Source organism: Camarhynchus parvulus, chromosome 1A (assembly GCF_901933205.1).
Source record: "Camarhynchus parvulus chromosome 1A, STF_HiC, whole genome shotgun sequence".
Taxonomy (NCBI): domain Eukaryota; kingdom Metazoa; phylum Chordata; class Aves; order Passeriformes; family Thraupidae; genus Camarhynchus; species Camarhynchus parvulus.
Window position 1 is genome coordinate 4,682,369 of NC_044586.1, and position 27,349 is coordinate 4,709,717.

At 46.5% G+C, this 27,349-nt stretch overlaps 2 protein-coding genes across 2 annotated transcripts; one reads left to right on the forward strand and one right to left on the reverse strand.

Annotated features, from left to right (window-relative positions):
- The first annotated feature begins 583 nt into the window (after nucleotides 1–583).
- Nucleotides 584–5,430, forward strand: TMEM121B (transmembrane protein 121B). The gene is made up of 2 exons (XM_030959735.1): nucleotides 584–743; nucleotides 1,046–5,430. Exons 1-2 carry the CDS (start codon nucleotides 584–586, stop codon nucleotides 2,116–2,118), a joined length of 1,233 nt encoding a protein of 410 aa, XP_030815595.1. The 3' UTR covers nucleotides 2,119–5,430.
- A 560-nt stretch (nucleotides 5,431–5,990) lies between these two features.
- IL17RA (interleukin 17 receptor A) lies at nucleotides 5,991–27,180 on the reverse strand. The gene is made up of 13 exons (XM_030959975.1): nucleotides 27,037–27,180; nucleotides 20,654–20,678; nucleotides 18,683–18,829; nucleotides 17,178–17,302; nucleotides 15,628–15,754; nucleotides 14,201–14,248; nucleotides 13,956–14,113; nucleotides 12,694–12,768; nucleotides 11,867–11,942; nucleotides 11,770–11,784; nucleotides 10,459–10,560; nucleotides 9,364–9,405; nucleotides 5,991–8,779 (listed from the first exon to the last, which is right to left on the reverse strand). Exons 1-13 carry the CDS (start codon nucleotides 27,160–27,162, stop codon nucleotides 7,287–7,289), a joined length of 2,559 nt encoding a protein of 852 aa, XP_030815835.1. The 5' UTR covers nucleotides 27,163–27,180; the 3' UTR covers nucleotides 5,991–7,286.
- Between the last annotated feature and the right edge of the window lie 169 nt (nucleotides 27,181–27,349).

A 27,349-nucleotide genomic window follows, 5' to 3' on the forward strand; every position in this document is an offset into this window, starting at 1 on the left:
GACCAAATGCAGGGGCAGATGAATGTCCAGCAGCACAGATGAGCCACAAATGCGCGCTTCACTGTAGGCTCTGTGCCAGGCCAACTGGTCTTTGTCTTGGCCAGCCTAGAGAGACCAGGGGAGGCTGAAGCACTCCCGATGTTACCGACAGGGTGCCGCGGTGCTGTGGCACGTCCATGGGCGGCTGGCCCCACTCGCGGGGCTCCTGCGGGGCAGGAGGCAGGACGCTCCCCGAGATGCGGCAGGGGAGCATCCCGGGGGACAGGGCGGGGGCGCCTTCCTCACCCTCCCGTTGTCGCCCCCCTCCTCCCCTCCCCCGGCCGCGCAGCCTCTCCCCCAGCCCCAGCCCCAGCCCCAGCCCACCCACCGCCGCCAGCCGCCCGCCCCGGCTCCGGCAGCTGCTGCGGCTGCTGCTCGGCGCCGCCCCCGGGCTCCCCCGCCGCCCGCCGCCGCTCGGGCTCTCCGCACCGCTGCCGCCGCCGCCGCCGGGCCCGGGGCCGCTGCGGGGGCGGGCCGGGGGCGGGCCGGGGCGCGCGGCGCGGCCGTCGGGCCCGGCGCGCCGGCTCGGGGGCCGGGGAGGACCATGCACCGCGCTGCCTCCAACCAGCGCTCGGTCTCCTCCTCTCCGGGCTCCTTCCAGCCGCCGCCGCCGCCGCCGCCGCCGCCGCTGCCGCCGCACGCCGCCGACCGGCAGCCCCTCTTCCAGAGGGGCTCCAGCAGCGGCGGCAGCCGGCGGGCTCGGGGTCGAGCTCGGGCTCGGCGCGGGCCCGCCGCCCTCGCAGCCCCCGCAGCAGCGCCGAGGAAGAGGAGGAGGAGGAGGAGGAGGAGGAAGAGGAGGAGGACAGCAGCAGCATCAGCAAGCCCCTGGTGCCGCCGCCCGCCACGCCGCTGCCCGCCGCCGCCTCGCCGCTCCCCAGCAGCAGCAGCAGCATCAGCAGCGGCGGCGGCGGCGGGGAGCCCGGCCGCAGCATGACGGCGGCGGAGCTGTACGGGGCGGCGGCGGCGGGCGGCGGGGCGGGGGGCGGCGGGGCGGCGGCGGGGGCGCTGCTGGGGCCCGGCGGGGCGGGGGGAGGGCGGCGCTGGGGCTTCCAGGCGCTGTCCCTGGTGCTGCTGCTGGGGCAGGGCGCGCTGCTGGACCTCTACCTGATCGCCGTCACCGACCTGTACTGGTGCAGCTGGATCGCCACCGACCTGGTGCTGGCGGCCGGCTGGGGCATCTTCTTCTGCCGCAACAGCCGGGCGCGCCGCCGGGAGCGGCCCCCGCCGCCCCCCGGGCCGCCGCCGCCGCACCCGCTGCTGCTGCACGGCCCCCCCGGCGGCCGCGGGGCCGGGGGCCGCGGGGCCGGGGTCCCCCCCCGCGGCGGCGACTTCGCCTACGCGCACCTCGCCTGGCTCATCTACTCCATCGCCTTCACGCCCAAGGCGGCGCTGATCCTGGGCACCTCCATCCTGGAGCTGATCGAGCTGCGCCTGCCGCTGGGCACCACCGGCTTTCGCATCACCCTGGCGCTCTCCGCGCCGCTGCTGTACTGCCTGCTGCGGGCCATCGGCACCGAGGGCGCCGGGCAGCTGCTCCTGCCGCCGCAGCCGCCGCCGCAGCACCGCGCCGCCGCCGCCTTCCTCGCCACCTGCCTCGACCTGCTCGACAGCTTCTCCCTGCTGGAGCTGGTGCTGCAGCCCGGGCGGCCGGCGCCGCTGCCCGCCCCGCTGCGCTACCTGCTCATCGCCGTCTACTTCCTCTGCCTGGCCTCGCCGGTGCTGTGGCTGTACGAGCTGAGCGCCGCCCGCCCGCCCGGCGCCGCCCGCCTCGCCCTGCACCTCCTGCTGCCCGCCGGGCTGCTGGACGCGCCGCTGCTGGCGCTGCGCTGCCTCCTGCTCCTGCGCTACCAGCAGCCGCTGTCCCTCTTCATGCTCAAGAACCTCTTCTTCCTGACCTGCCGCGGCCTGGAGGCGCTGGAGACCTGCTGCCTCCTCCGCCCCGCCGCCGCCCCGCCGCCCGCCAAGTACGGCCCGGCCGCCGCCGCCCCCGCCGCCGCCCCGCTGGCCCACGGGCTCTCCGACGTGGACGTGGGTCCCCACGGGTACGTGAACGCCCTGGCGGTCACCGCCCAGGGCTGAGCCCCCCGGGCCCGCTGCCGGCAGAGGCTCTGTCTCTGCGTTCTGCTCAGGTTCCCTCCGCCGTGGCCGAGCAGGGGAAGGGGACGTGGGTTTCCCTGTCAGACGCCCGTTCCCCTCCTCCCTTCCTTATGGACAAATCCAGCAGCGGAAGCTCCGCACAAACCCGACTACCTGCAGGAGCCTACGGATGACGCTTGTCCCCAGAAAATGCACCTGTCCTTCATGACAAGACTTCTTCCAGTGCTTCTGCATCTCCACTGTCTGGAGGGTCCCACTATTCCCCCCCTCCCAGGACATTGTGTTGCTTTCTCACCGAAAAGGTTTGGTCTTTCCTTTTCATCCGCAACAGGGACCAGTGCATTTTGTCCCCTCCTTTGAGAACTCCTGCTGACCACAATAATGAGATGCAAGAGGGGCCTGACCAGCAGACGTCGCCTCCAGGTACAGAAAGGACAGAAGGAAGCACGCTTTGGTTTCCCTAGGTCCTGCAAAGCTGCTGCCTGTGTTTCCCAGGCCTTTGTGTACCAGCTAAGGAACCTCTGGAAGCACGCCGGCCACTCGGTCACTTCAGCCCATGAGCCACCTTCTCCTAGCCAAAATGTCTACCTCTGTGCTTCAACCTTTTGCATCTTACATTGACTTCACATGCTAAAGAAACCAGTCCAGCATGAACACAAACCAGGGCTTAGGCCCCATTTCATAACCACCAAGACATTTATTTCTGGTGAGAACAGGGTTTACAGCAGCCTCCTGCTGGCCTCCCCAGGTGCTGGGGCTCTCATTTCTCTGTGAATATGCATGTTTACAGGATCAGCATTGGTTTTCTTTTACACGGAGTGTAGGGTCTTCCTTTCCACAGCCAGAAAGGCTGGAAAATTTCCTCTGGCCCCCTTCCATGCCTGCTTGAGAGAGCAGAGATGGGGCTAAGCCTGCAAAGTGCCCCCTCTCCAAGAGCAGAGCAGAGCAGAGGACGCTGGCACTGCTTGGGGTGGGCTCCATGCTCAGCGAACCAAACATTTCAGCACAGAAAGCAAAGTGCTGCAGGAGCCCTCAGGGCAGAGGGGCTCTCGAGCTTTGGTGAAAGCCCATGGATCAGCATCCTGTCCTCTGTGTGCATGTGGTTTAGGGTAGGTGGGGAAAAATTGTTAGTAACCTCTCATAGGAACACAGTTTTCTTTGGTTTGAAGCTCCATGAATGTTGGGTGGGGTTAAGGCCTGCTCTTCTGCCTGGCTGCAGCTGCTCCTAAAACCAGCCCATGGAAGGAGGAGCACACAGACCACGTCTGGAGGAAGGACTTTGCCCCTCCCAGGCTTATATTTTGTTATCTGGGCAAGGCTGCAATAATTGTGAAAAACAACAGTTTCCTGTCGCAAGTTTGTTTTTTTTTTTTTTTTTTTAAGCTGTCCTGATGGGAAGGGGAAATAAAGCACAACCAACTGCTACCCACAGCAGGACTGCAGGTGCAGCCCAGACTTCTTCCGCACACACATTTATTCTTTCTTTCAGGGCTTGGGCTTCAGAGCCTGTGTCCCAGCTTCCTTCTCACAGAGTGGGATCAACTGCCTGCTCCGGTGGACTGCTACAACAAAATGTTTACAGTCTGGAAACTTCCAGCTCCCAGAGGCAGAAGTGGGGCTGCCATGGGGCTCTTCTCCCCCAGCTCTCGGTGGCTGATGGGTTTTGAGGGGCTGGAAAAGCCCCAAGGAAAGATGGGTCAATAGTGCTGTTCTGTTCAGAAGTGCAGCTAGGATGGGTGACTCGCTCCTCTCCTCGTGCCAAATGGAGAGTTGGCAAAAGCTAGGCTTAACTTTCCCACCAGTGCTTTATTTTTAACCTGAGCCCTTACGTGGGCAGTTGTGTGAATTTTGGCCAGTGGCCTTTCTCTTCGGTAACTTCTTCTTGTCTGGACAATCTTGGTGCTGTGAGTGACTGTGATTGTAAAACTTGGTACTGTGAACTTTTCCTATGTGATGTGAAATGTGTTGAGGGGATGCTAAGTTCCTGGCCAAAGGAGGTGTAATTACAGGCATATTACGCTTGTACAGATATTTGTTTCCTTGCACCTTCCTTTTTCAGCATTAAATAGGTAGCAGAAGCTCAGAAATAATTATTCAAGAGAGAATAAGGTGATACCTGAACCTTGGACTACTCCATTCTTCAGTCAAACAGCTGAAAGGAAAAAAAAATTCCCCAACCAACTTTGCCAAAAACAAGCTGAAGGAAAAAAAATGCTTTTCATCACCAACTACATTTGGCTGCTCCTATGGCCAAGTTCCCAATAGCACCAAAGTGCTAATCCCTAATACACTGAAGCATGAGCATAGTTGAGACATCAAAAGAATCACAGCACAATTATTAATGAGTCTTACTTCAGTAGCCCTCCATAGCCCATAACAAAGTTGCTGTTTCAAAAGTGAGTGCCTTTTTCCAGTTAAGACGTTATTGAGAAAAATGGCATATTTGAAATTTATCTGGCCATGGCATTTTTAACCCATTGGCAGAGAACTCACAGTTCAGATTTTTCCATGGATGAAAAGGTTGCCCGGGACACATGACCCTGCAAAATGACACTTGTGTTGCATAGAATTCCTTTGTAGAAAAAGTTGTTCTTTGTGGTGCCATGGTTTCTAGGTTGTTAGGAATTGTGCTGTTTGGAGAGTGTTAAAGCTCTTGTAGTTGCCTATACTGAACCCCCCTTGCAACTAAAAGGGCAGCTCTGCTGCTCCTGCAATTACTTACTATGAAAAAACATTTAAAGAGCTTCAACGTCTTGTTTATAAACCTGCCCCTCCTCTTGAATTCCCTCCTCTTTGGTAATTGAGCTCTTGCTTCCTTAAACCTTTCTGTTTGCAGAAGAGAGCTGGTGGTACCACGGAAGTGCAAACAGTACCTCTCCTGATGCACCTTGCACAACTCCTGTACATTGTGCCAACATTCAATTACTGGTCCAGGTCAGTAACGCTTTGCTGAACGAATTTGTGCCATACTAAGACACAGGTCCCTTGGGATGCTGTTACACAACTCAGTTATTTAGCATTTTACTGCTCTTTGTTTGCTATCCTGACAAAAGAGATGACTACTCCCAGGAGGGGAAACAGAAGTGGCAGATAAGGCCTGTGGCTGATGGACACTTGGCATCCCCCTGGCATTAATCAGAACTTGTATTTTTTAAAAAGCAAGATTGTTAAAATAAAATTAGAAACTTGTGACTGATTTTGTTCCTTTTTCCCCCTCCTTTGATTCTTACTGGGATATTCAATTTTGCTTTGAATAGGGACCAACAGATGCGTTAAAGTTCCTTGTTTTCCTCATACTGGATTGCTAAAATAGTGGCTGGATTTTCCCTTCAAACAAACTTTTTGTAAGTGAAAGCAAATTCTAAGAGCTGTAACACCAAGGGAGTTATTTGAGAAGGGAATGACTAAGGCAAGGAAATTCAAATGACACTTCTGAGCTTCCTATTTAAGTGATTTATAGGAATTTATACCACTTGAAAAAGACTCATGGGGGAAAAAAAATCAGATTTACATGTTAATTGCTGTAAGATAAAAGAAACTTTTAGAAGTGGGATCATCAAGATGGCAATTACTGACATAATCTGGGAAATGGGTTCTCACTGGAGAAGCACTGAGATCACAGCTGCCTCTTGCTTAGCTCTGTTGGGTTAGATTGGATTCCTGTTGGAGCAGGAAGGCTCCCAGCCTTAAGCATGGATCTCTGCAGGGACTGTCCCTTTGTCACTGAGCTGTTTTGCCTCAGATTCCTGTAACAAATACTAAGGAGTTAGGCAGAATTGAGGACACAGAAGTATTTAACTGAATATATCCAAAAAAGTATTCTTCGTTTTTAATTTAAGGAAAAAAACCCCACAGGTTAGACACAAAATTATAAAATACACACAATACAAAATAAATTGCAAGATAAAAGAATAGATTCTTTCTAAGACATTAGATTTTTAAAAAGCTGAGATAAAAGATTTTTTGACAAGTAAACTTAGATGGATGAGAAAACAACAAAAGAAAAAGGCCTGGATGTATTTACCTCTCACAGGTTGTTATCCAGTGATAAGAAAGAGGGTAAATGCCAGCCTCACCATCACTGCTCCTGGAAGATTAATCCCTTAGACTGTTCAGTATTTCACTGTGGTTAACCTGAACTACCTGTGCTGGAGCTTAAACCCACACAAGTACATCTTGCAGTCATTTTCACTCAGCCTCCCTTAACTCAGATATAATTTCCACTCTAAAACAGCATCTGCTGAGGCTACACTTTTTCCTCCTCCAAAACAGTCCTTTATTTCCTTGTGTGTCACAATCTATATCTTCAGCTCACATCTTCCTGGTGCTAAGATATCCAAAAGCAAACAGCACTGCAGCAGTGTGTCACGGAACACACCAGATTCCCCTGATTCTGTATTCAGCCCCACATTTCTTAAAACTGTAAAAAAATCCCAAATTCAATTTCTTGGTCTCCTCTTCCCCCTCCACTGCTGCTGCTGTCTCCCAGCAGAGAGCCAGGAAGAGTTATGGAGACTCTCAACTTAAATATTTATCCCATTTATTCTCAGCTATTCCACTTGATTCCTGAATGACCATGGAAATGCAGCTGCAAATGAATGATGAGTGGGGAAAAAAAAAAATCTTTAGGCACATTTATCAATCAGGTAGAGACAGCCCTAATCTAGCTGAAATTTAAGGCACACATCTTTAATACAGTATTTACAAGGAAATGTTCAAAATGTGAATTAAAATGGCAATGCAAATGTCACCATGTTATCTAAACCTATTTTCTAAACCATGCCTGTGACTTTTATCCAGTGCAATAGAATCAGCACAGCTGGAGGGCATTTTGAAGGCACCAGTGGATGAGCCACAGTTATTTTTCTGCCATCCATCAGAGAGAATTCAGTGTAATGCTTTTCCCCAAGGAACAGAAGCACTGCCTGTTCTCTCACAGGGGTGGCCAATGCTCCTGGCTTCTCTCCACAGAGAAGCAACATTCCACATGTGCTGGGCAGTGCTGCATCCCAGCAGCACAGGAAGGTCCCTGAACTAAACCATTTACAATACAAGGACAAGGATAGTGCTGGAAATGCAGCCTCAGTACTGCTCTGCATGGGACCACCTTCCATCCCTGTATTTCAAACAGGGCAGGTCCCAGGCACAGCCTAAGAGTCCTCCAAAGATTGGTCAATGTCCATCACCTCTGCTGGATAGCTCCAGCTAGAGTGCCTTTGAATGTCCTGGAAAAACAGCTGCTTCTGGAGGCTCTTCAAACTGTTCAAAACCTCTGGAGAGAGCTCGTGGAAGCCCCCCTTTTGTTCCTGGTCCTCCTCCTCTTCCTCCTCCTCCTCTAGAAGGTCCTCAGGAGGCAGAGGGGAGCATCTGGAGATGTAGCCCTGGTCTGACTGCACTGACTGTCTCTGGTCTTCGCACTGGCCATCAAAGAGCAGCTGGTGCTGCTGGTCAGCCTCCCCCTGGCAGAGATATGGCTCTGAAGGGATGACACTCTGTTGATAAAGAGGGTACATGAGTCCATTCAGATGGTCACCCAGGTCATCTGACAAGTTTGCAGGACTCTGGTCAGCAGCTGAAGCTTCAGAGCCATCATGGAGGATGAGGTTATTCCTCATGGGAAAGCTTGTCTCCAGAAGAGGAACTCCTTCCATACAGTCCTCATTGCTCAGCACGTGGTGACTGAGTATATTTCTACCTTCCATGGAAGAGACTGGCTCCACTACCTGAACTGGAGGAACATCCATAGGAAGGACCACAGTCTGGGAGTTTGGATCCCCACATGGATTAAGCTGAGGCTGCAGCTTGCAGCCTGTACTTTCACCCTCATGCACGTGGAGGCTGATGGTGTAACAGGGGTCAGGCTCACGTAGGTGCAGCTGGTGTTTCACAATTCCACCTGGCTCACTCAGCAGTGAATCCACCTGGCTCTCTCTGCTCAGGGAATGCAACTCTTCATCGCTATCCAAGCAGATGGTTTCACTCTCAAACCAGTCTGGGTGCTCGGTCTGCCAGTTCTTGAACTTCTCTATGGCCTCTTTCAGCTTCCTCCCACTGGGGGTATCGATGTAATTTTCAGCTGTGATTTCCTGGATTCGATGGATCCGCCCAGGTTCAAACTTCTCCAGATCCTGAATCCGAAAATAAATATCCTCAAACTTGTCCATCAGTTGGTACCTGGATGTGACGTTGAACAGATCAGGTATATCTCTCTCACTGCTTATTCCCTCAAAGTAGCAAACTATGTACATTCCAAAACAGGCTGGCTTCTTGAAATCTGGCAGGATCAGGTTCAAGGCTGGGGTGAACAGGTCTCCCACTGGCTTTTGCTGATCTTGCTTGAGGCACACGGGCTCGCTCCCGAGCATGGCCTGCCATTTGGCCTGGGTGCCCCGAGAACACAGGATGATGATCTTTGAAGACAGCTCTTCCATCTCCTTCTTCTGCCGGGTGAGCCAGGGTAAGGGCCCCAGCTCTGAGATGTGGTGGTCCTCCAGCAGGTCCAAGGCCACAGCAGTGCCACAGACTGTCATCAGGAACTCAGCAAACTTCAGCACCACGTCCACGTAGAGCAGGTGATCAGCAGAGTACACGATCCAAACCTTCCGCAGCTTCAAGGGCGGCAGGGGCAGCTCGGTGTACGGCGCTGATGGAGGGCAGGAAAATGTTAATTACAGCCTCGTTCCCCAAATTGTAAAGGTGTGAGTCAGCACTAATCAGCATGGCAGGGCATTAACACAACTTTTAAGCTTTAATGCTATTTTGGCAACGTATGTGGACAACATCTCATTTCGTAAATTTAATATGAAAGTACGGACACAGTGAAGCTGTGATTTATGATAATGCCCAGATGATTCATCAACTTTCACCTCACAAAAACACTGCAGCAGCTTCAAGAGGTTTGCAAATATTGCTGTATTCTCTAGTGGAGAGCTGAGTGCACCCACCCCAAACCAATCTGCTGTTGCTATGGCCTAGATGATTAGCAAAGTTTCTTCTGCTAGTACAGCCTTGGCTGGGTCAAAAGCCTCCCCACATTCCAAAGCAATTACCTCCCACCTCACAAATACAGCATTTCAAATTCCATATACAAAGCTTCTTTTAGCTAAACAGGCCAACTTTTGGTTTCAAGAAGCATCTATAGAGTAGTCAGAGCCTACAAAAGCCCCTTCTGGGCAACTGTGCGAGACCTGCATGAGAGGTGCTTGACCAAACACAGTTGCATCTTACCAGCTTGCAAACTGTCGTGGCTGCATTTCCCTCGCCGGCGCCCTGGAAGAGAGACAGTCACTGTCAGTTCTGAAAGCATGAAGTAAGATTAAATGCTTAAAATCATACCACCTTCCACAGATTAGGTTAAAAAAATTAAATCTTTAACTGTGCAGGAAGATAAAGCTTTAAGGAGGGAGAAGCCTAATAAAAAAAGCATACTGAAAAAGTTACCAATTTAATCTCTTCTACAGCCAGTTCTTCCTATATTTTTCCCTTGAGAGGAGATAATGCGCTCAAAATGAACTTTCAAGCATCTTCCCCAAATCCTGGCAGGATCAAGCGCAGAACCCCCAACTGTCCTGTGACCTCTCTTTAAAAAGGGGCTTTTAAAATACATCTTTTTCTTAAGAAGCTTTTCTGAAGAGGTGACTAAAATGTCCCTAGCTGCATCTTATAGACGAATTTGATGTTAAGGAATTTTCCAAAAGGTTACCAATTCTTCCTCTCATGTAAAAAGAAACCAAAACAAGCAGTGAGTTACACAACTCCCCTGAGCTAACTGCCTCATGGTTGCAGCACAGAAAACTAGGAGTTAGCCCTTAAGTACCCAATTTTCCAAGTTGCTTGATGTCTCTGTCCTGTTTTTTCCCTTCCACTTCAATTGAAAAACCTTATCTAATCTCACAATAATATAAAATTAATTTTGCAGAGACTTTGGGGAACAGGGGGAAGACTACAGTGTGGACAAACAGGAAGCTTCTATTCTGCAACACTCTTATGCAAGGCAGGGGAAAAATAAGTGCAAAAATCTGCAGCAATCTGTGGTAAACAAAGGGCTCAACTACGAAATTCCTTTTTCCCCTCAAGACCTCTAAAGTGCTATGACCATGGAGATCAGAGATAATAACCTGTGGAAGGCTTTACTTATCTAGAGCATGGTATAAGGACATTGCAAGTCCCATAATGTAAAACAGAAGATGTTTTCATAGGCATTGTCTCAGTGGCAAGGCATCAGAACAGCAAGGAACAAAACCACAATAGGAAGAGGTAGAGAAGAAGAAAATATATTCTTTAGCATTGGATTTTTTTCTTCCTGGCTGGTATGAGCCTCACCTGCTTGTTTTTTAGTCATACACAGCACAGCTGTGATGACTGACCCCACCAGTAACACAGAGATCCCAGTGATACACCAGTAGAGCCATATCATCATGTCATCTGCAAAACAAAAACGCTCCTCAGACACAGAGTTCCACCAAAGAGCAGGAGGTCCTCGAGCAGCAGAAGCCAAGGGAGGAGGACCCTGGCTTTGCTGAGCAGACCAGTACTTCCCCCTTACAAACCACAGCCACTTCTCCAAACCAATTCCTGCTTGCATGGTGCTGCTGTACACCATAAACTTGCTCCACACAAAGAACCATATGTGCAGCACACTGAAAACACAGATCAAGAACCTTCCTCTAAATAGCAATGTTTACCCAGCTTTGACAGGCATGCCTCCCATGTCTTGCCTTGTTCCTGTAATCTAGCTTAAAAAAATTTAAAATATCCCCATTTTGGGTCAAGAATTTCAGTTTACAGGTGTTTTTTCCTTTTTAAAATTTTTTTCATCTTGGGCAAAAGATCCTTACAGGTGCTGCAGCCAAAAAAAAGATGTCAAATTATTATGCACAAGTTATCTTGACATTCATAAAAATGAATATATGCATGCTATTCTCTCCAAAAGCTGCTTTATATTATGCAAATTTTTTAACACTGAGCAAAGTGACAGAAAGTATTTTATATTAAGACTCTTCTTGTCAAAACTGCTTCTCAAAGAATTCTATGCAAGTGAAGTGTCTCTCAAAAAACTGCTCTTTAAGGTTCACACTGCATACAAATACTTGCCTCATTAAATCATAGTGAAGTCATTCTTAGCACAATTAATTCTGAACTCAGTGTTACAAGGGGACTGTTAAAGAAATTTTAGATACCAGGCTCTCATCTCCATCAGAGATTTACTGCACATATTGATTAAGATACCTGGCTGGGTGAGCTTGGTGGCTCAAAAGAGAGACCTTGAACAAAGAAATCCCTGAGCAATTAAACCCTTATGACCTAAACTCTCCATCCCTCACATGATGTTCCAGACCAAGAGCATTATTAGGCTCTGGGGTCTCCTTGCTGTTCATTGGTTTGCTGTTTTGTTACCAAGTGGTTGCCACATGCCAATCTTCACATCCTCTGAGGTTTCAGTGCGAGCTTTGCTGGGTTCCCAGTATGCTTGGTACAGTTCATGCACCACCTATGGGCTGTCCACTATTTTCAAATAATAGAAAATTTACAACAGGGACATTTCCTGCCCATTGGGTCATTTGCAGGAAGGATCATTTCTCATTCTACACAACAGCAGAAGAGCAGCAAAAAGAGTTTCAGGGAACTTCTTACCCGATGGTTCTGTACCTGCAAAAGACAAGAGTTATGTTAAAACTCAGTTCTCAGCTGTAAAACAATGGGAATCTAATTTACAGAGAGTGGTGCTCACTTGGAACTGGTTCACATGGGATGGAAGCAGAGTGTCTCAGACAGTCTGTGCCACAGTTTGCAAAGAATGGCTGAATCTGCGGTTGAAAAGAATCCAGAAAACAGAAGTTATTCTTAAAAGAAATTTTGTTCCCTAATTTACTTTCTCCCTACCTCAATGTTCCTTGTATTTTAGGACAGAGACACAGAGTTCCCATTTCCCTTCAGAAAACAAGATTAATCAAGAATTCTTACACCATACATGACAAAAGCTGTGAGCTCCTGAGGTTGCACATTTGCTATTCCCACTCCCATAATCTCTGACTTGGCATCCCTGTACTAAGGAAAAGCCACTGACTACAGAGAATACCTGCTGCCATCTTATTGCAGGGGTTCCATACTGTTGCCTCCTTATCACAAAAGTTTCACACCCTCCTGGTGTTTCTCATGGGCAGCTCCTCAGAGCACTGACTCTTTCTTCTTCACACAGCAGCCAACTGACTCCAGCTCCCTTCTCACCCAGCCACCCCACTCTTTTATAGCATCTTCTTCTCATTGGTTACAGCTGTGGCCTGTTAAAGTCAGGCCTGCTCCTAATCTTTGATAATTGGCTCAGCTGCAACTCCTTAGGGGTAAGATTACTTTCTACACCATCTTTATTTCCTTATATTCTATCCCCCTACAAGTACCTATATAAAAATTCTTTCAGCCATAATATTTCCCTGATGCAGGTAATTGCAGATTAGCCAATCTCAGAACAAAACACTGTGAAAAAAACTCCTGACATTCCTAAGGTGCTCACTGCCTTGACTGGGAAGGAAGGCCACAGGGACAACAGTGTGATCCCACCTGTATTTTGTATCTGCAGCAAGCTTTTACGTTCTCTATTTTGATTGTGACATTCACTTGCTCTTGCAGTCCATCCTGCAGAAATCAGATGCAAGTTATAAGGGAAGGAAGAAAACCAAATGAAAGCAGGGAAAAAAGAAAAAGCTGACATGAAAAAATTGAGTGGTCCAAAGAAGCAGAAGCTATTTTTTTTCCTTTTGAACAAGAAGCCCAGAGAGAACAGAATGGGTAAAGGATCTGGCCACCATCTCTGCAGCTGTCCTGTGTGACAATGCAATTAAGACAACAGGCCAAGATTGCACAGGGAACAGGAAATAATTAGGGATGTACCTGCTACAACTTCAAAGGAGTTAAAACTTACATTTTCTAAACAATGTAGATGTCTTCAGCTCTGTAATGTGTAAACATCAACAAGCCTCCTTGTTTAATTAAAAGCAGCTTCCAACACTACTTCTGACACTAGAACAGGCAAGTAAGTTGCCCTTGCTACCTGCTGTACACAGTCAATATCATGATAACCTAATTCTTCACAGTGATTAGCAGACACAAACTCCAAAATGAGGTGTATTCCCCTCCACCAGGGAAATACTCACACAGCTGTCCCATCTGTGTCAGTAACAGCTTAAACATATCAGTGCAGGCAGTACTAAGGGGTTTTAAGTGTTAAGGAATAGAAAGATTAAACAAACTGAATGCAAACATATCCGCCCTCACACAAGGAAGGGTAGAGAGTGATTCCAAATATTCAATATTTCTCCTCTCTCAAATGCCTGAAGGGAAACATTTTTTGTATCAGGACACAGTCTGGACACTTTAAGATTCTCAGCAACACAGACTACAAGACCTACAGAAATTGATTCTCAGCTTGAATGAAGCATCTGTTAGTAAATCACTCAATCTTTACATAAAAGATTTAATTAACACCTTTCTGTGATCATCTTTGATAAAGTACTTCAATGATTTACTGAAACTTTGCACCTCAATTTTGGTTAATTTGCTTAGTCTTAGCTCCCCAGGCACTGGCTTGAAAAAGGTAATAAAGCCCAGATAGTCAAATATAAAACTTGACTTTGCAGGTGTTTATAGGCTGCTTCACGCATTATAAAACCTCTTTTATGATCTTTTACCTACCAAATTCCCCTTTCCAAAGACAATTTAAAAAACAATTCCTTGAAAATTGTTGTTCAAATGTCCTGGTTTAGCAAGCATTTAAGATGTTTGCTTAAATCCCCAGAGCAGGTATGACCTGGGAAGGGACTTACCTCAGTGAAATCCTGTGTGGTCATTTTACACCTCTTCTCATGCATGTAACTGGCCACATGGATTCTGTACCTGGCTGGCTCCATCCATGGGTGGAAGCTCACAAGCAGATTTGTATCATCTAGAATTTCACCCTGGATCCTGGGTTCCCACAAGCTGCCTGGAAGTAGGGCAGATATTCTCATGTTTCTCAGCTGTCAAATATTCCAACAGAGCACCCATGTCTATGTGACTCAAATATTTTTACCTGTCTTTATACACGGGATGGTTCTTTTCATCAGAGAATCACTGCAGTCTGCAAGAAAGACCATTAGTAGTCAGTCAGAAACACTGTACTTCCATTTAGGAAAAAAACACATTTTTTTATCAGAAGTCAGAGACCTAATCAAGGTCTCCTAAATGAGTAGACACCTTTGTTCTAAAGCAGTGGCAAAATTCTGTAGAAGAACAGCACTGGTTTCCAGTCCATTCACTGATGTCATGGTGTATTTGGTTCTTTTTCTTCTCAGAACAGAGAAAATGAATGAGACTAAAAACACACCACACTTAATAGTACAGCAATAATGTAGCACTGGTGCAGAAAGGGTCACAATAGTGGAATTAAAACCTCATATTTATCCCCAGACCTTGTAATCACACCTCAGCAATAGATTCCTTCAAAGGCATTCTGACATAGGAAAATCAGGAGGCTGGAATCTTTCTTAATCCTAAAACACTCCTCCACATTTCTAATTCCCTTTTTTTAGCAGATTGGCCCTGCTTTTTGTGACTTCCTTCACAGTTAAATTCAGAGTTACATATTCAACATTTAGTAATGCAGGATTTTCAACTCTCAGCCTTAAATTATATCTCTCCTCCAGGGTTTGGACAAAGGAAAAGTAACAGCTCCCTGCTTAGACAGTTGAGATAAAACATTTCATATCTCAAATTTCCAACTTGCAAAGTCACCAATTTAAACTTTACAAAGTTTATGAATTTACAGTGTCTCTGTAATTCCTGTGTAAGCTCTAACCAGCAAAGCTCCCTGCAGCTGCTGAGCTTAACATCATGCATTAGGTTTCTGAGGAATAGTAGAGGATAAAAGCCAGGAAGTTCTTAGTGTGAACAGGCAGAAAGGTATGAGGGCTAAAAATGAAGTGCTCCCTCTCCTTTCCCAGCTCACATTGGCTGACACACTTCACACTTTGCCATTTTATGACTACAAAGTCAGGTTGACAACTATAAGCAAGTTAAGAAAAAATTTAAGAACCAGCTTTCAAGATCTGTATGAAGCACCAAATATTTATGAAGTAGTCAGTGCAGCCAGAGGGGTTGCAGATGCTCAGCAACCTTGGGGAACACAGTAAAAATTCTTTTAGTGATAGGAAAATTTTCACATCGACAAGAAAGGGTCAGGCACCCAGCTCTACCAAGTTTCTTGGTAAATCATGCCTAATTGTGCCTTTGAAATTGACCTTCACATGTCTAGGACTTAGTACTAGAAGCCAAACTTCAGATTTGGAAATTCTGGCCTGTGTTTTCAGCTGCCACAAGCAGAGGGGTAGTTCTTAAAGATTTTAAATTAAGTAAAAGCAGCAGTGATGTCAGGTCCACAAACCCCCACATTCCTGCCAGAGATCCACAAACCACTACATTCCTAAACCCAAGGCCCAAGTGAATTAAATCACCTCTTACCAGGCATTGTGAGAGACGTGGACTTGCAATTGTAGTCTCCATTTACACCCAGCTTGGGCAGGTGATACACAGTCACTTGGTAAGTCTGGCCAGGTTCTACCTCAAAACGGTCAAAAGTGAAATTCCACTGAAAACAAAACACATCCACAAGGACTTTAAAGGACAATTTAAGCACTGAAATTAACAGCTGACTTGGCCCTGTTCCACTGTGTTCCCTCATCCCATGTAACCCTTTAACTCAAGCTTGACTATGAAAAACTGGAACTCAAGTGTATTAAATATACCTGTCTCTTTGTCTGTCTCAATTCTGCTGTTTAGAATTAGTTTTTTCTTGGGATCTTTGAGCTGATACAGCAGTTTTATGCCAAACCATTGTGTGGAACTTCCACTAAACTACATTCTGAACTGAAAGGAGACTAGAATAAAATATTTCCAATTTCAAGATGGAAATTTCAGTCTAGGATGAATTTTGTAGCACTTTGCAAGTGCTAAGCACTTAGAATTGCACTTATACATATGTAGTTCTGTACCTGGCCATTCCATACATATATTTTTAAATCTATACTGTCTTCTGCATCAGCAATGCTGTGCAAATTCTGGGAGAGGCACTTTGGGAGAGTGGTATTTTTAAGTGCCAAGCTAACTATGGCCAAATTCTGTGTGGTTAAGGAATGAACTCCTTATTGTTTATATTCCTTGCTGTTGTGGATGCTCAGCACTTTTCTGATGAGTTTCCTAGAAGGAGTATAATCTGAATGACCATCCCCAAGGTCGGTGCTTTCCTCAACAACAAGAGAGTACAAGAAAGAAGTGGAAGCAACAGTAAGAGTTGAGTTTAAAAGCTATAAAATATCATGCTCTCAAGCAGAATGCAAGAACCTGTCACAGACATGTTTTATGAAAAGTCCTTTCCTTAGGATTTTTTCTCCTGAGAAGCTGAGAGGCCTTAGGAACAAAATGTAAACAATGATTATCTGCTGCTGTGGAATGCAACAGGTGCATCTGTGATTGGTCTCATGTGGTTGTTTTTAATTAATGACCAATCACAGTCCAGCTGTCTCAGACTCGGTCAGTCACAAGATTTTATTATCATTCCTTTCTTTCCTTGCTAGCCTTCTGATGAAATTCTTTCTTCTATTCTTTTAGTATAGTTTTAATATAGCATTTTCTTTTAATATAATATATATATATAATAAAATAATAAACCAGCCTTCTAAATCATGAAGTAAGATTCTCTTCTTTTCCCTGGTCCTGGGACCCCTGCGAACACCACCACAAGAACCCCTACAATTACTTGCTTTAAGCAATCTCCCGAGTGATGACACATGCCAGGCAACTAAAAGCAACAATTCTTAAAACCTGAAGGATGGACAGAGCGAAACAGGAAATGAGGGCAGAGTGAAAGAGAAATGGGAAATGACAGCACATCTCAAGTCCAACAAAGACTCTAAGCAGCCTGTACTTTATAATCAATAACCTTGCCATAAAACAGTGAAAGCAGAAACAATTCCACAGACTAGAAAACATAATCTGGATCCCTGTGCACTCACCCGGCCTCCATCCGGACGGACCTGAAGAGGCAAATTGTTCAGGAAGTCGAACTGGGCACAGAGCTGCTGATTGCTGCTGACCTGCATGACGGCGAGCTCGGCCCCTTCCAGAGAGCGGATGCTGGCTGCAGGCACAGAGGGACAAAGCTGTTCACCTTTCTCTCTCTGCACATGGAGAGGCTGCAGCCCCCACAGAGATCATCACTGTGTCTAACCTTGCCAGTCTAACTGCTTTGAGGGGCTGAGGATGCCAACATGAAGCTAAGTGGCCATGGAAAAGCGAGCTTGCAGGGCTGACTGACAGCACTCAGCCTGAAGGCTGTCCTGCGTGGCAGAGCTACAACTGGGCAAATGAAGGAGCAGAGGAGAAGGTGACTGCATTCTCCACACACCCTGGCAGTTCCACAGATGTGGCATTGTGCTGAGCTCTCTCAAAGCTGCCTCGTGCAGCCTGGGTGCCAAAGCAAACATGCCTTTGTTTTGGTACACACGGTTCCAGTGAGAGAGCTGACAAGCACAGGTGAGTTCAATGGCTGGGTTACCTGGGTCACACCTGCTTCTACACTACCCTAGCTAGAGATCATAACTCTACAGCCCTCAGACACAGCCCCTGCAGAAGGAAGAAATGAATGTGTTTAATTGTGTCTTAATGCAGTGCAAAACTTAGAACAAGAGTATGCAAGGGAAACATCATTTACAGACAAACAATCAAAGATATTTGGGGAGTGAGAAAATGTGACTTATTGGCAGTCATTTAGGCTCCAACAATGAGACAATTATTGCTTTACCAACGCACACAAAGACGAGATTACACCCACCAAACAAAATTAAGCAGCCAACCTCTCCAATTTCAAAGATCTGCTTTCATGACTTGAAGTCATAATTCTCCTCTCTATCTGTTGGAACCCTGGATGCTGAGAATTTTAAACTTTCTGTGCTGAAAGGCACAGATCCACAAGAGAACACTGTATTTGACCTGAGGCTGTGGAGAAGGCTTCTAAAATTGATTGACATACTGGGATTATGGGTGTGTAGTTGGTTAGAAGCGTGCAATATCACAGGGTGGAAAACTTAGTTGGTATTTTAGAATATAGAAATAAATATGGAGGTTTTAGGGTGGAGGCAGGTTGTTCTTTACCTTCTTCTTCATGGGTTTGTGTGACATTCTGTAATTGGGCAGAAAAGTCTGCAATGGGGGCTCTTTGGGAGCAGTTATTGGGTTAAAAGGGAAAATAATCCAGGTGTCCTCTCTTAATTGGATAGTTTAGTCTTAAAAGACCTTGTAACAAGAGGAAGTTAGCCTTTTTGTGCCTTGCTAATGAAAAGCTGCCAAACTCATGGTTGTGAAACTGTTTTACTGATAAGAAACAATCAACACCTGAGTCTGAACATGAACTATGGTCTCAAGAGCCTTCCATCCAGACCCAGAGAAACCAAAATCTATCCTTACTAAGATCACACCTTTTTCCTCTGCTCCATGCTCAAATTAAACAACCACCACTTACCATCTGTGGCCACTTTCCACTCTATCTGAAGCACAGGGACCAGTTTTCCATCCTCCTTACGGAAAACATCAGAAGAAACGTGGAGACTGCTTGGAGCAGAGGGAGTCCAGGCAGCAACCTGCAGCCAGCTCGACTCCATGCAAGTGCCTGTGCAGCAAATGAAACTCACGTTTAGAGTGGGGCTGAGGAAGCTCTGCTTAATTGCAATTATGATCTGTTCTCCGGGTCAGGTTTAGTCTGAGGGGAAAACTGGGTGACAGACTGCTTCCAGCTCAGAAAGGCAGTTTTCAGTATGGAAGTACTTTGTAAATTGCCTGTAGTAATCTGAATTTATTCAAGTAACTTCCTCCTTTCCCTAAAATCCGTTAGTACTTGTCACAATCAGTGTAGTCAGGCTAAACAGGTCAAGGCAGTTTCCTTCAACCTTCTGCTGAAACAGATTTATGTTAGTGCTGATTTACAGCCTTCCAGTGATAAGAAATCTGTCAGATACCCAGGGAAAGCATTCCAATAGTTAATTACCTTCCAATAGTTAATTACCAAACTGCTTTTCCTCAAATTTGAATATACATCTGAATTCAGCTTCCAACAACTGCCTGTTATGCCTTGCCTAAATTAATGAGCCCCCTGGACAGAAAAATAAACTATGCTTGTCAACAGAGTGTTAGGGAGAGCTGGTCCTGTAAAGTCATCAGAAAGTGAAATCAGGTATGACAGGCATCAGACAGACATTATCTACTTAGGCTTTTGTAACACATTTGACTTCTGAGATCATGTTAAAAATAGCAGTCAGGCCCCCCTGAAGTACACTTTGGGTCTATTTTGATGGCTATGTGATGGAAACAGGGGAAAGTGGGCACTATCCCTTCAGTCAAACAGTATGGCTTCAGGCTTAGGAGTAATTAGACAATCCTCAAATGCCCATTTTACAAAAAAATATCTATAAAAAGCCTGACAAGAATAAAGTACCTTTCAGCAAAGAGTGTACTAAACACTAAAAAAAAAAAAAATATTTCCCCTAGAGCAGAAAAACATAACAAAAGCCATAAAGCAGAATTTAACTAAATATTTAACTTGGGCAGCATTTTAATGGTGGTGCTGCAGTTTGGCTTAGCCATGTTGTCAAGTTGTATTCCAGTGGCTGTCTGCCAGTGGGAAATATCCAACCTGATCCCACCCAAGCCCTCTCCTGCCAAAGAAGTTTTAAATCTGGTTATTTTCAGCACAGTCCTCTTCCTGATCTGGCAAGCCAAACAAAAATACTACTGGTACACAAATCCTTGTGTCAGTATGACACAGGGCTGGGCACTGAGGTAGGAATGAGCTTGCTTAGAGCAAGGGCTGCAAGGGAAAGCCAAGGAGCTCTGCAGAGCTGCCCAGTTGTCTCCAGGTTCCAAATGGACAATTTCAGAACATTTTCCTTTTGTTTTTATAAGAACATTTTTCACAACACTACCCATAATTATATTAAGGTCTTTCAGATGCATGCCATTGCTAAGACTTGACCCCTTACACCCAATAATTAACATTAATTGCTCTCAACTGCACCCCTCTATGCCCCATTTTTAATTTTAGTTCATACACTAATTTTTCATCAAGTACTATCATAGTGGCTTGTAATGAACATTTACTGGCAAACTTGTCCTTAAATTCTCATTTCTTTAAAAACTGATTATCCCAGCTTTAAATAGAAACTAAACAAGTTGGGCTGGGTTTTACTCAGGCCACTCTTACCCCCAAACTCTGTCCCAAAAAAGACATAAGTTTCCATTCCTCTTCTAGCTGGAGCTTATAATGGATCAAACTGTAAACTCCCAAAGCAAGGCATGATAGCAGTGTTTCCCTTTACAACTCTCTGATTCTAGCAGGAAAAACATGCTGCATGAACCCAGTTAAAAAAAGAAAAGAACAAAAAAATAGGAAAAAACATGACCTGATGAGAAAACTGCAACAAAGAAAAAAATTACTTACTATTTCTTACGAGACAGTTTAAATCCTGTGGGGAAAAGAAACAAGAATATTACTCTCAGAATAAAACTGACAGCAACTTGCTTCTGCTCAGTGCTGGGAGAGGGGCAGCAAAAAGCACTTCAGTGATGCACACAAATTGGAAGAATTAACCATGATGGAAACACTGGGCTGAGCTGTTAATCAAAAAACCAAAGACACAGGGCATGAGACTCGGGCACAATTTATGTGACATCTCTGAGATCATCCAGTCCAACCTATGATCAAACACCACTGTGCTGAGGAAGGAAAAATTCATCAAAATTGACACTTTCTTATCAATAATAAAGATGCCCTGATCATAAAGAAGCAAGCAGAAGCTATGTGGGCTCTGCCTGGCTTTTCCCAGTTATATTTCGATTATTCTGGAAGCCCCCATGGTCACCAGGGAGTAGCATGTCAGCTTGCCTGGTTAGTGTGATGCAAATCCCAGTGAGAAGGAAGCCTGAAGTTGTCACTGACATGGAAAATCAAGAGGAGGGCTAGGTTTGCTCTCACTCATTTCCATGCCATGACAAACAAAGCTGGATGTTATGGTCAACCATTGCCACCACATAATTCATTTCAGTGGAGCAGGGAAGGCAGTTGGGTTTTTAAACTCTCTACAACTTCCTAAGGTCAACTGCAAATGTATTTGGGGCTTAGTGTCCAAGGGTATATTTACATTTTTAGGGAAGGGTGCTTGAACAAGCCAGCTGTGCCTTTTTGGTAATGAAAATACCTCAGAGATCAATGCTCACATTTCTGCTCATGTATCTGTTCCTTGGAAGGAAAGCAGGAAGATTTGGCATTAAGCTCCTCATGCTTATATAAAGAATAAAACCTGAAAATCTCTTCCAGGCTTTTGCTACACAAGTCACAACAATACACACAGGTATAAATCCAGCCTTCAGGCACCCTTCACAAGAAACACATCCACACTCCAATTACTGCACCACAAATGCACCCAAGATAGAGGTATATTGAAAAACAGCGCCTGCAACCTAAATCCTTCAGTAATGGAAAAGAAGAAAAAAAAAAAGAAAGAAAAAAAGAAATGAAAAGCAAAGAAGCAAATGCTGATGAAACCAAACTGGCTAGCTATAATCACTGAAAAAGAGTAAAATAAAAATTGTAAATACCTGTATGGAAGAACGGATTAAGCCATGAAAAAAAGTTAGTCCTGACACTTCAGACCCTTAATCAGACTTTTCAAGGTAAATTATGTGGCCTGACAAAGCCCCTTATGTAAAAAGGTGCAGTGGTTTTATCTGAGATGGAGTTAATTTTCTTCACAGCAACTGCCATGGTGCTTTCCACTGAGGGCAAAGAGTGAGTGGCTGCTCTGGGATGAACCCTCAAGAGGAAACAAAAATAACTGGCTACCAACCATAGAGATTTTTCCTAATGCAATGATTTCTGTTGAAGCCTATCACTTAATATTCAGTCATTTTGTCCTTGTTCTGTTGCAGTCACCAGTAATTACTGCACATGGCATCACAAGAAAGCCCTTATAGAAAATATAAGGCATTATTAGCCTGAAGAGCAGCAACAGCTGCTTTCATTTGAGTGCTGGTGCTCTGTGTCAGAGCTGACAACACAAGTGAGGAAATGCTGCATTTCCCCTTTTTTGTTAATGATCAATATGAATACACAGCACAGTGTACAAAGGGATCCTCTCTTCCCCCAGGTTGATTATCCCAGGTGAAGCCTTCACAAGGATGTTCCCAGCTTTGATGAGGCTGTTGTGCCCTTTCTGACATTTATTAAAAACTCCAGAGCTCAGTGAGGAGCCATCTGTCTGTTGATAAGCATTCAGAACTGACACTTGATAATTAAAGCCCTTCTTATCTTTTCAACACTGGGTTTCTATGGGGAAAAACAACAGTATTTTATCTGGTATTTTATCACCAACAGTACTTTATCACCTTTCCCCAGCCCCACTCAGAGTTTTCAAGGGACGACCTACACATGTGTTTTTCCTACCCTGCACTAACCTGCTGTGCCAGCAACTTTTTTATGTGTAGCTGATTTTCCTGAAGTGTTTTAAGCTGCCATCAGTTACTCAAGCATTTAGCAGGTCTGCCGCAAGAAGAGGGGAAGGATTCTCCCACTACACGACACCAACTAACTTCTTGGTCCTCTCCCTTCCCAGTCCCTAAGCACTACAGGGATGACCCAAGAGCTGAGAATGATTTTAAGAACAACTCATCCACACAGGAAGTCCTCACTATTGGCATAAAGAAGCAAAGATAAGTGAAGATAAAGCCACACTGCAGGCAGAGGTTTAAGAATCTCGAGGAAACGCAAGTCCTAGAAAGCACTGGCCATGAAAACCCCCGATCTCCTTTTGGTAGAGTAGGCAGGTGAAGAGGTCTGGGCATAGCTGAGGGCACATTTTATAACAAAAAGTGTAACTCCAGACAATGACATTCAAAAGCCAGGAAGCAATCAGAGCAAAAGACAAGTCTGGTTTGCAGCACAGCAAGTTAACCACTGTCAGATTTGCACTGGCTCCCTCCTCAGCACCTGAGGGAATACTTGCTGGTTTTTCCTTGTAAAGGTCCAACCAACACAAAACCTTACTTGATGCATTGGCTCATCCAGAGTACACTAACAAAGCTCTGCACAGCAGAAATATTTAACCTAGTTTCCCTACTTGAGTGTGCTGTAATAAGAGTTAATTTCCTTCCCAGTAGCTGGTATGGGGCAGTCTTTTGGATTTGGGTGGGGAAAAGTGTTGATAACAGAGAGATGTTTTTGCACTTGCTGAGCAGGGCTTGCACAGGCCATTTCTGCTTCTCTAACATCCCTGCCCTGCCAGCCAGCAGGCTGGGGGTGCAAGAATCAGGAGTGGATGCAGCTGGGATTGCTGACCCCAGCTACACACAGGGACACTGTAAGGCATCAAACTCAGCACATAAAGCTGGGGGAAGAAAGATGAGGAGGGGGATGTTGAGAGTGATGGTGTTTGTGTTCAGAGTCATTGTTATGCATGATGGATCCCTGCTGTCCTGGAGGCAGCTGAACACCTGCCTGCCCACGGGAAGTGGTGGAAAACAACTCCTTGTTTTCCTTTGCTTGCATGCATGGCTTTTGCTTTGCTTATAAAATGGTCTTTACCTCAACCCACAGTTTTTCTCACTTTCACCTTTCTGGTTCTCTCCCCCATCCCCGTGGTGGGGAAGTGAGTGGAGTGAGTGAGTGGCCACAGGGGCTTCCTTGCCAAATGCGCTTAAACCAGGGCTGAAAATCAAAGCTACACACATGGGAGGCATAAATATGAGAAGCAGATGATTTTGAGGTGATGCTGAAACTATTCTCAGCAAGACAGGAACAGTCAACTCTTGCCTACTTGCTGTATTCTCACAAAAAGGTAAGCAGATGTTTCACTCTTTTTAAATGATTTTTGTTTTGCTTTTGACATGAAAAAGGAACAGACCATACGCCGTGGAGAATTCTAAGAATCTGAATGAAATAAACCTGGGAAACTGATTAACAGCATCATCCCATAACAATTCAATTAAAGTAATGGGAGGCAAAGATTTCCCAGCAGGATGCTGTGGTAACTAGAAAGAAACCACTGGGAGCCAGGCAAGTGTCCAGTTTTCCTTTAAGAGTGGCTGCTGAATGGGAAGGGCTCCAGCTTTCCAAAATTTGCCTTTCACCTTTGAACCATTCTATGTATCTTCTGAGGCTTAGATATTTGAAGCTTACTGCAGTTTCCCTTTTCTAACTGCTTAGCAAAAAGAAGCAGAGATCAGCACATGAACACATTACAGGAATAAATGCTGAAGGATGATTTGTTTAAAGCTTTTAGGAAACCAGCATCTTTTACAAAATTGTTTTAATTTTTAAAGCATTTTTCTCTACAGCTTCTAACTTTTTATCTAGCCCTCATATAAATTCTCAGCAAAATCAAATCCAAATTCAAAAATTAAAATTTCTTCATAGCAATCAGTTCTAAAGTTGTCTTTATAATATTTTCATAGTTTTGATTAGTAACCCTTTTTATGCTGAAGTTCATTAGTTTTGATCATGAATCCTTTTTCATGCCAAGGAGTCCAGAAATATTTTACCAGCACTCAGTGTGATCATGGGTTATTGTTAACATCTTACACAGCAGAAAGATGCCACAGAGAGGAAGGACAGAAGTCAGTCAACAGCAAGGGCAAAATGAACACATTTGCAATGGAGACCAGGGAAAAGCTGTCCCCACATGCACCACCACCATGGCTCATCTTTATGAGGGATGTTACATCAATTCTTCTCCAGAGACCTGCAGTGAAGCAAGCTGGCAAGATAAATTTCAGAGACCAAACTACAGCTATCCAGCCCCTCAAAGACAGCAGGGTTATACCCACTGCAATCCTCCAGGACCCCCAGGCTTGCCACGTCCCAAAACAGTTACAGCACAACAACTGAACACAGTGATTTAACACTTGATGGTGACAAAACAGATGGGTATTTAAGCTGTGGGATGTTTCTTCCCCCTGCACATAGGAAAAAAGCCCCTCCACATGACATATTCAAGCAATGGTTACTGGTAAGAGCTGGATTTGCAGCTGTGCTATTCAGCCCTAGTTTGATGGAGTGGTGGTGAATAAGACCCATTAAATGCATTTTTTGGCATTTTAATAAGATGAGCTGTTAACAAGCATTTAGTTTTCCTTACAGGTGTCTACTGATACTGATATGACACTTTCCCTCCACCACCTCATCTCCCAAGCAGCCCCTGCCACACGAGGGTTTTGCTGAGGAAGCTGCCATGGCTCAGCCTGACCCGCCCCAGAGCTCAGCAACAGCAGCCTGAGCAGGGTGGGTTAGACAAAGGAAGGGGGACTCACCCACCCTGCTCAGCTGCAGCTCTGCTGTTGAACCACACCACAGCCACACGTTGGGAGGGAGGGTTACCAAATCACCCACTGAAAACAGCACAGCCCACAGAAAGGGAAGGGGGAACTGTTTTCAACTGTCACAGTTTCAGCTGATGATGGGGCTTTTTCCTAAGTGAGTCAGCAGCTTCAACACTGCTTCAAGAGGCTGCTCCTGGGCTTAAGCTGACTCCTTTTTCTTAAGTCTATCTGCACTTTGGAAATTGGCTTTTTGCTAGAAAGGGCCAACACATCAGCCCCTTCACACAGAATGTAGCAGCCCAACATTCACTGCTCTGTGTGCACACCAGAGCATGGGGCAGCACAGCTCCTCTGTGAAAGCTGGTGATGTTCTGGTAAATCCCTCACCCAGTTACTGTGGTCACATTTCCTAAAAAAAGAGGGACAGACAAGACAAAATCAGTCAGAGCCCCACCATCCAAGGACTTGCAGAGACTCTTTAATATATGACTGTCAATCTCTGTGACTAACAGGGTCTGGGGTATCATGGTTACGTGAGATGCCTAAGCAATATTGTAATTTTCCCTGTGCCAAAGTTTACATTTTGTAACTCTACAATGCCCAGCCTAAAGTAAAATTGCAGAACTGGTCTGTTTCCTTGGGGTCTCTTTAAATAGGAGAGAAGGCAGATAAAACAGGGGTAAGGAACATTAGGAAAAGTGTCAGACTAGACAAAAGACAGGAAATGTGTACAGGAAAAGATTATAGCAGCTTTCACCCGAAAGGACACATTTTGTTTTACATTTGTCTATAGCTGTACCTGACTATCTGCCTTTTTCAGACTGCTGAAAGTACACCATGGCATATAAAGCTTAGACAACAACTGCCCATTTTCCTGTCTCACTGCTACTGTTAACAGAATTAAAAGCAAAAGCAGATCTCTTCCCCCTCCTACACACTCTAAAACAAACAAACAAAAAAATAAACAAACAAAAAAACCACCCCAAAGCAAAAAGCGACCACCAAAACAAATCCAAAACAATCCTCAAAAACCACGAGAGAGAGTGACCAGCCCGGAGTTCCTACTCAAAGTTCGCTCAGGTTGGTGGTTCACTTTTTACAGCGCCGCCGCATCGGCAGCTCCTGTCTGGCCGGTTTCACAGGGAGAAAAGGCAACCAAAACCTGCCTGCTCAAAAACCTCAGGCACATGTAATGCTCAATTCCCCGCGCACTCCTAAACCCCCTCATTTGCAAGGAACCGATTAAAACTTTCAGGACATTGGGCAACGTCAGCTCTTAGCACAGACTCACATCCTGCTCGGGGACCGCGGCCGCTTCCCGCACGGCTCAGCCCCGGCCGCCCGGAGGTGCCCGGGGCAGCGCTACCCCGGCCGGGGCAACCCAGCGAGGTGCGCGGCGTTCTCCGGGACACCGACACCGCCCGGGACAGCGACACCGCCCGGCCCCGAGCCCCGTCCCACCACCCCGGCTCCCCGTGCCCGCCCGGGCCCGGCGCTCCCGGCGCCGCTTACCGGCTGCGAGCAGGTGAAAGGCGGCGCGGCGTCCAGCAGCAGCCGCAGGGCCGCGGCGGCGGGCGGCCGGGGCAGCAGGAGCGGCAGGAGGAACAACAACAGCAGCGGCGGCCCCGCGCCCGCCATCGCGTCCGCACCGCCGCCCGGCGCTTCCGGGCTCGGGCCGGGCGGGGCCGCACCTGAGGAGGGGCCGGGGCGGCGCGGAGCGGGGCCCGCCCGCCGTGTGGGCCTGGGCCGGGCCGGGCCGCGGGAGTAACGAGCGGCTCTTCCCTGCCGGGACCGTGCCTTCCGTGCGCTGTGCTTGGGGTTAAAA

Excerpts from the sequence above, each read along its gene's own strand:
- TMEM121B (XM_030959735.1), top strand. The coding sequence starts at position 584 with ATGCACCGCGCTGCCTCCAACCAGCGCTCGGTCTCCTCCTCTCCGGGC. Across the intron at positions 744-1,045 it reads CGGCAGCCGGCGGGCTCGGG|TGCTGGGGCCCGGCGGGGCG; the intron begins GTCGAGCTCGGG and ends CGGCGGGGGCGC.
- IL17RA (XM_030959975.1), bottom strand. The coding sequence starts at position 27,162 with ATGGCGGGCGCGGGGCCGCCGCTGCTGTTGTTGTTCCTCCTGCCGCTC. Across the intron at positions 11,943-12,693 it reads GCTGCAGATACAAAATACAG|ATTCAGCCATTCTTTGCAAA; the intron begins GTGGGATCACAC and ends TTTCAACCGCAG. Across the intron at positions 8,780-9,363 it reads CCACGACAGTTTGCAAGCTG|CGCCGTACACCGAGCTGCCC; the intron begins GTAAGATGCAAC and ends GCCCTCCATCAG.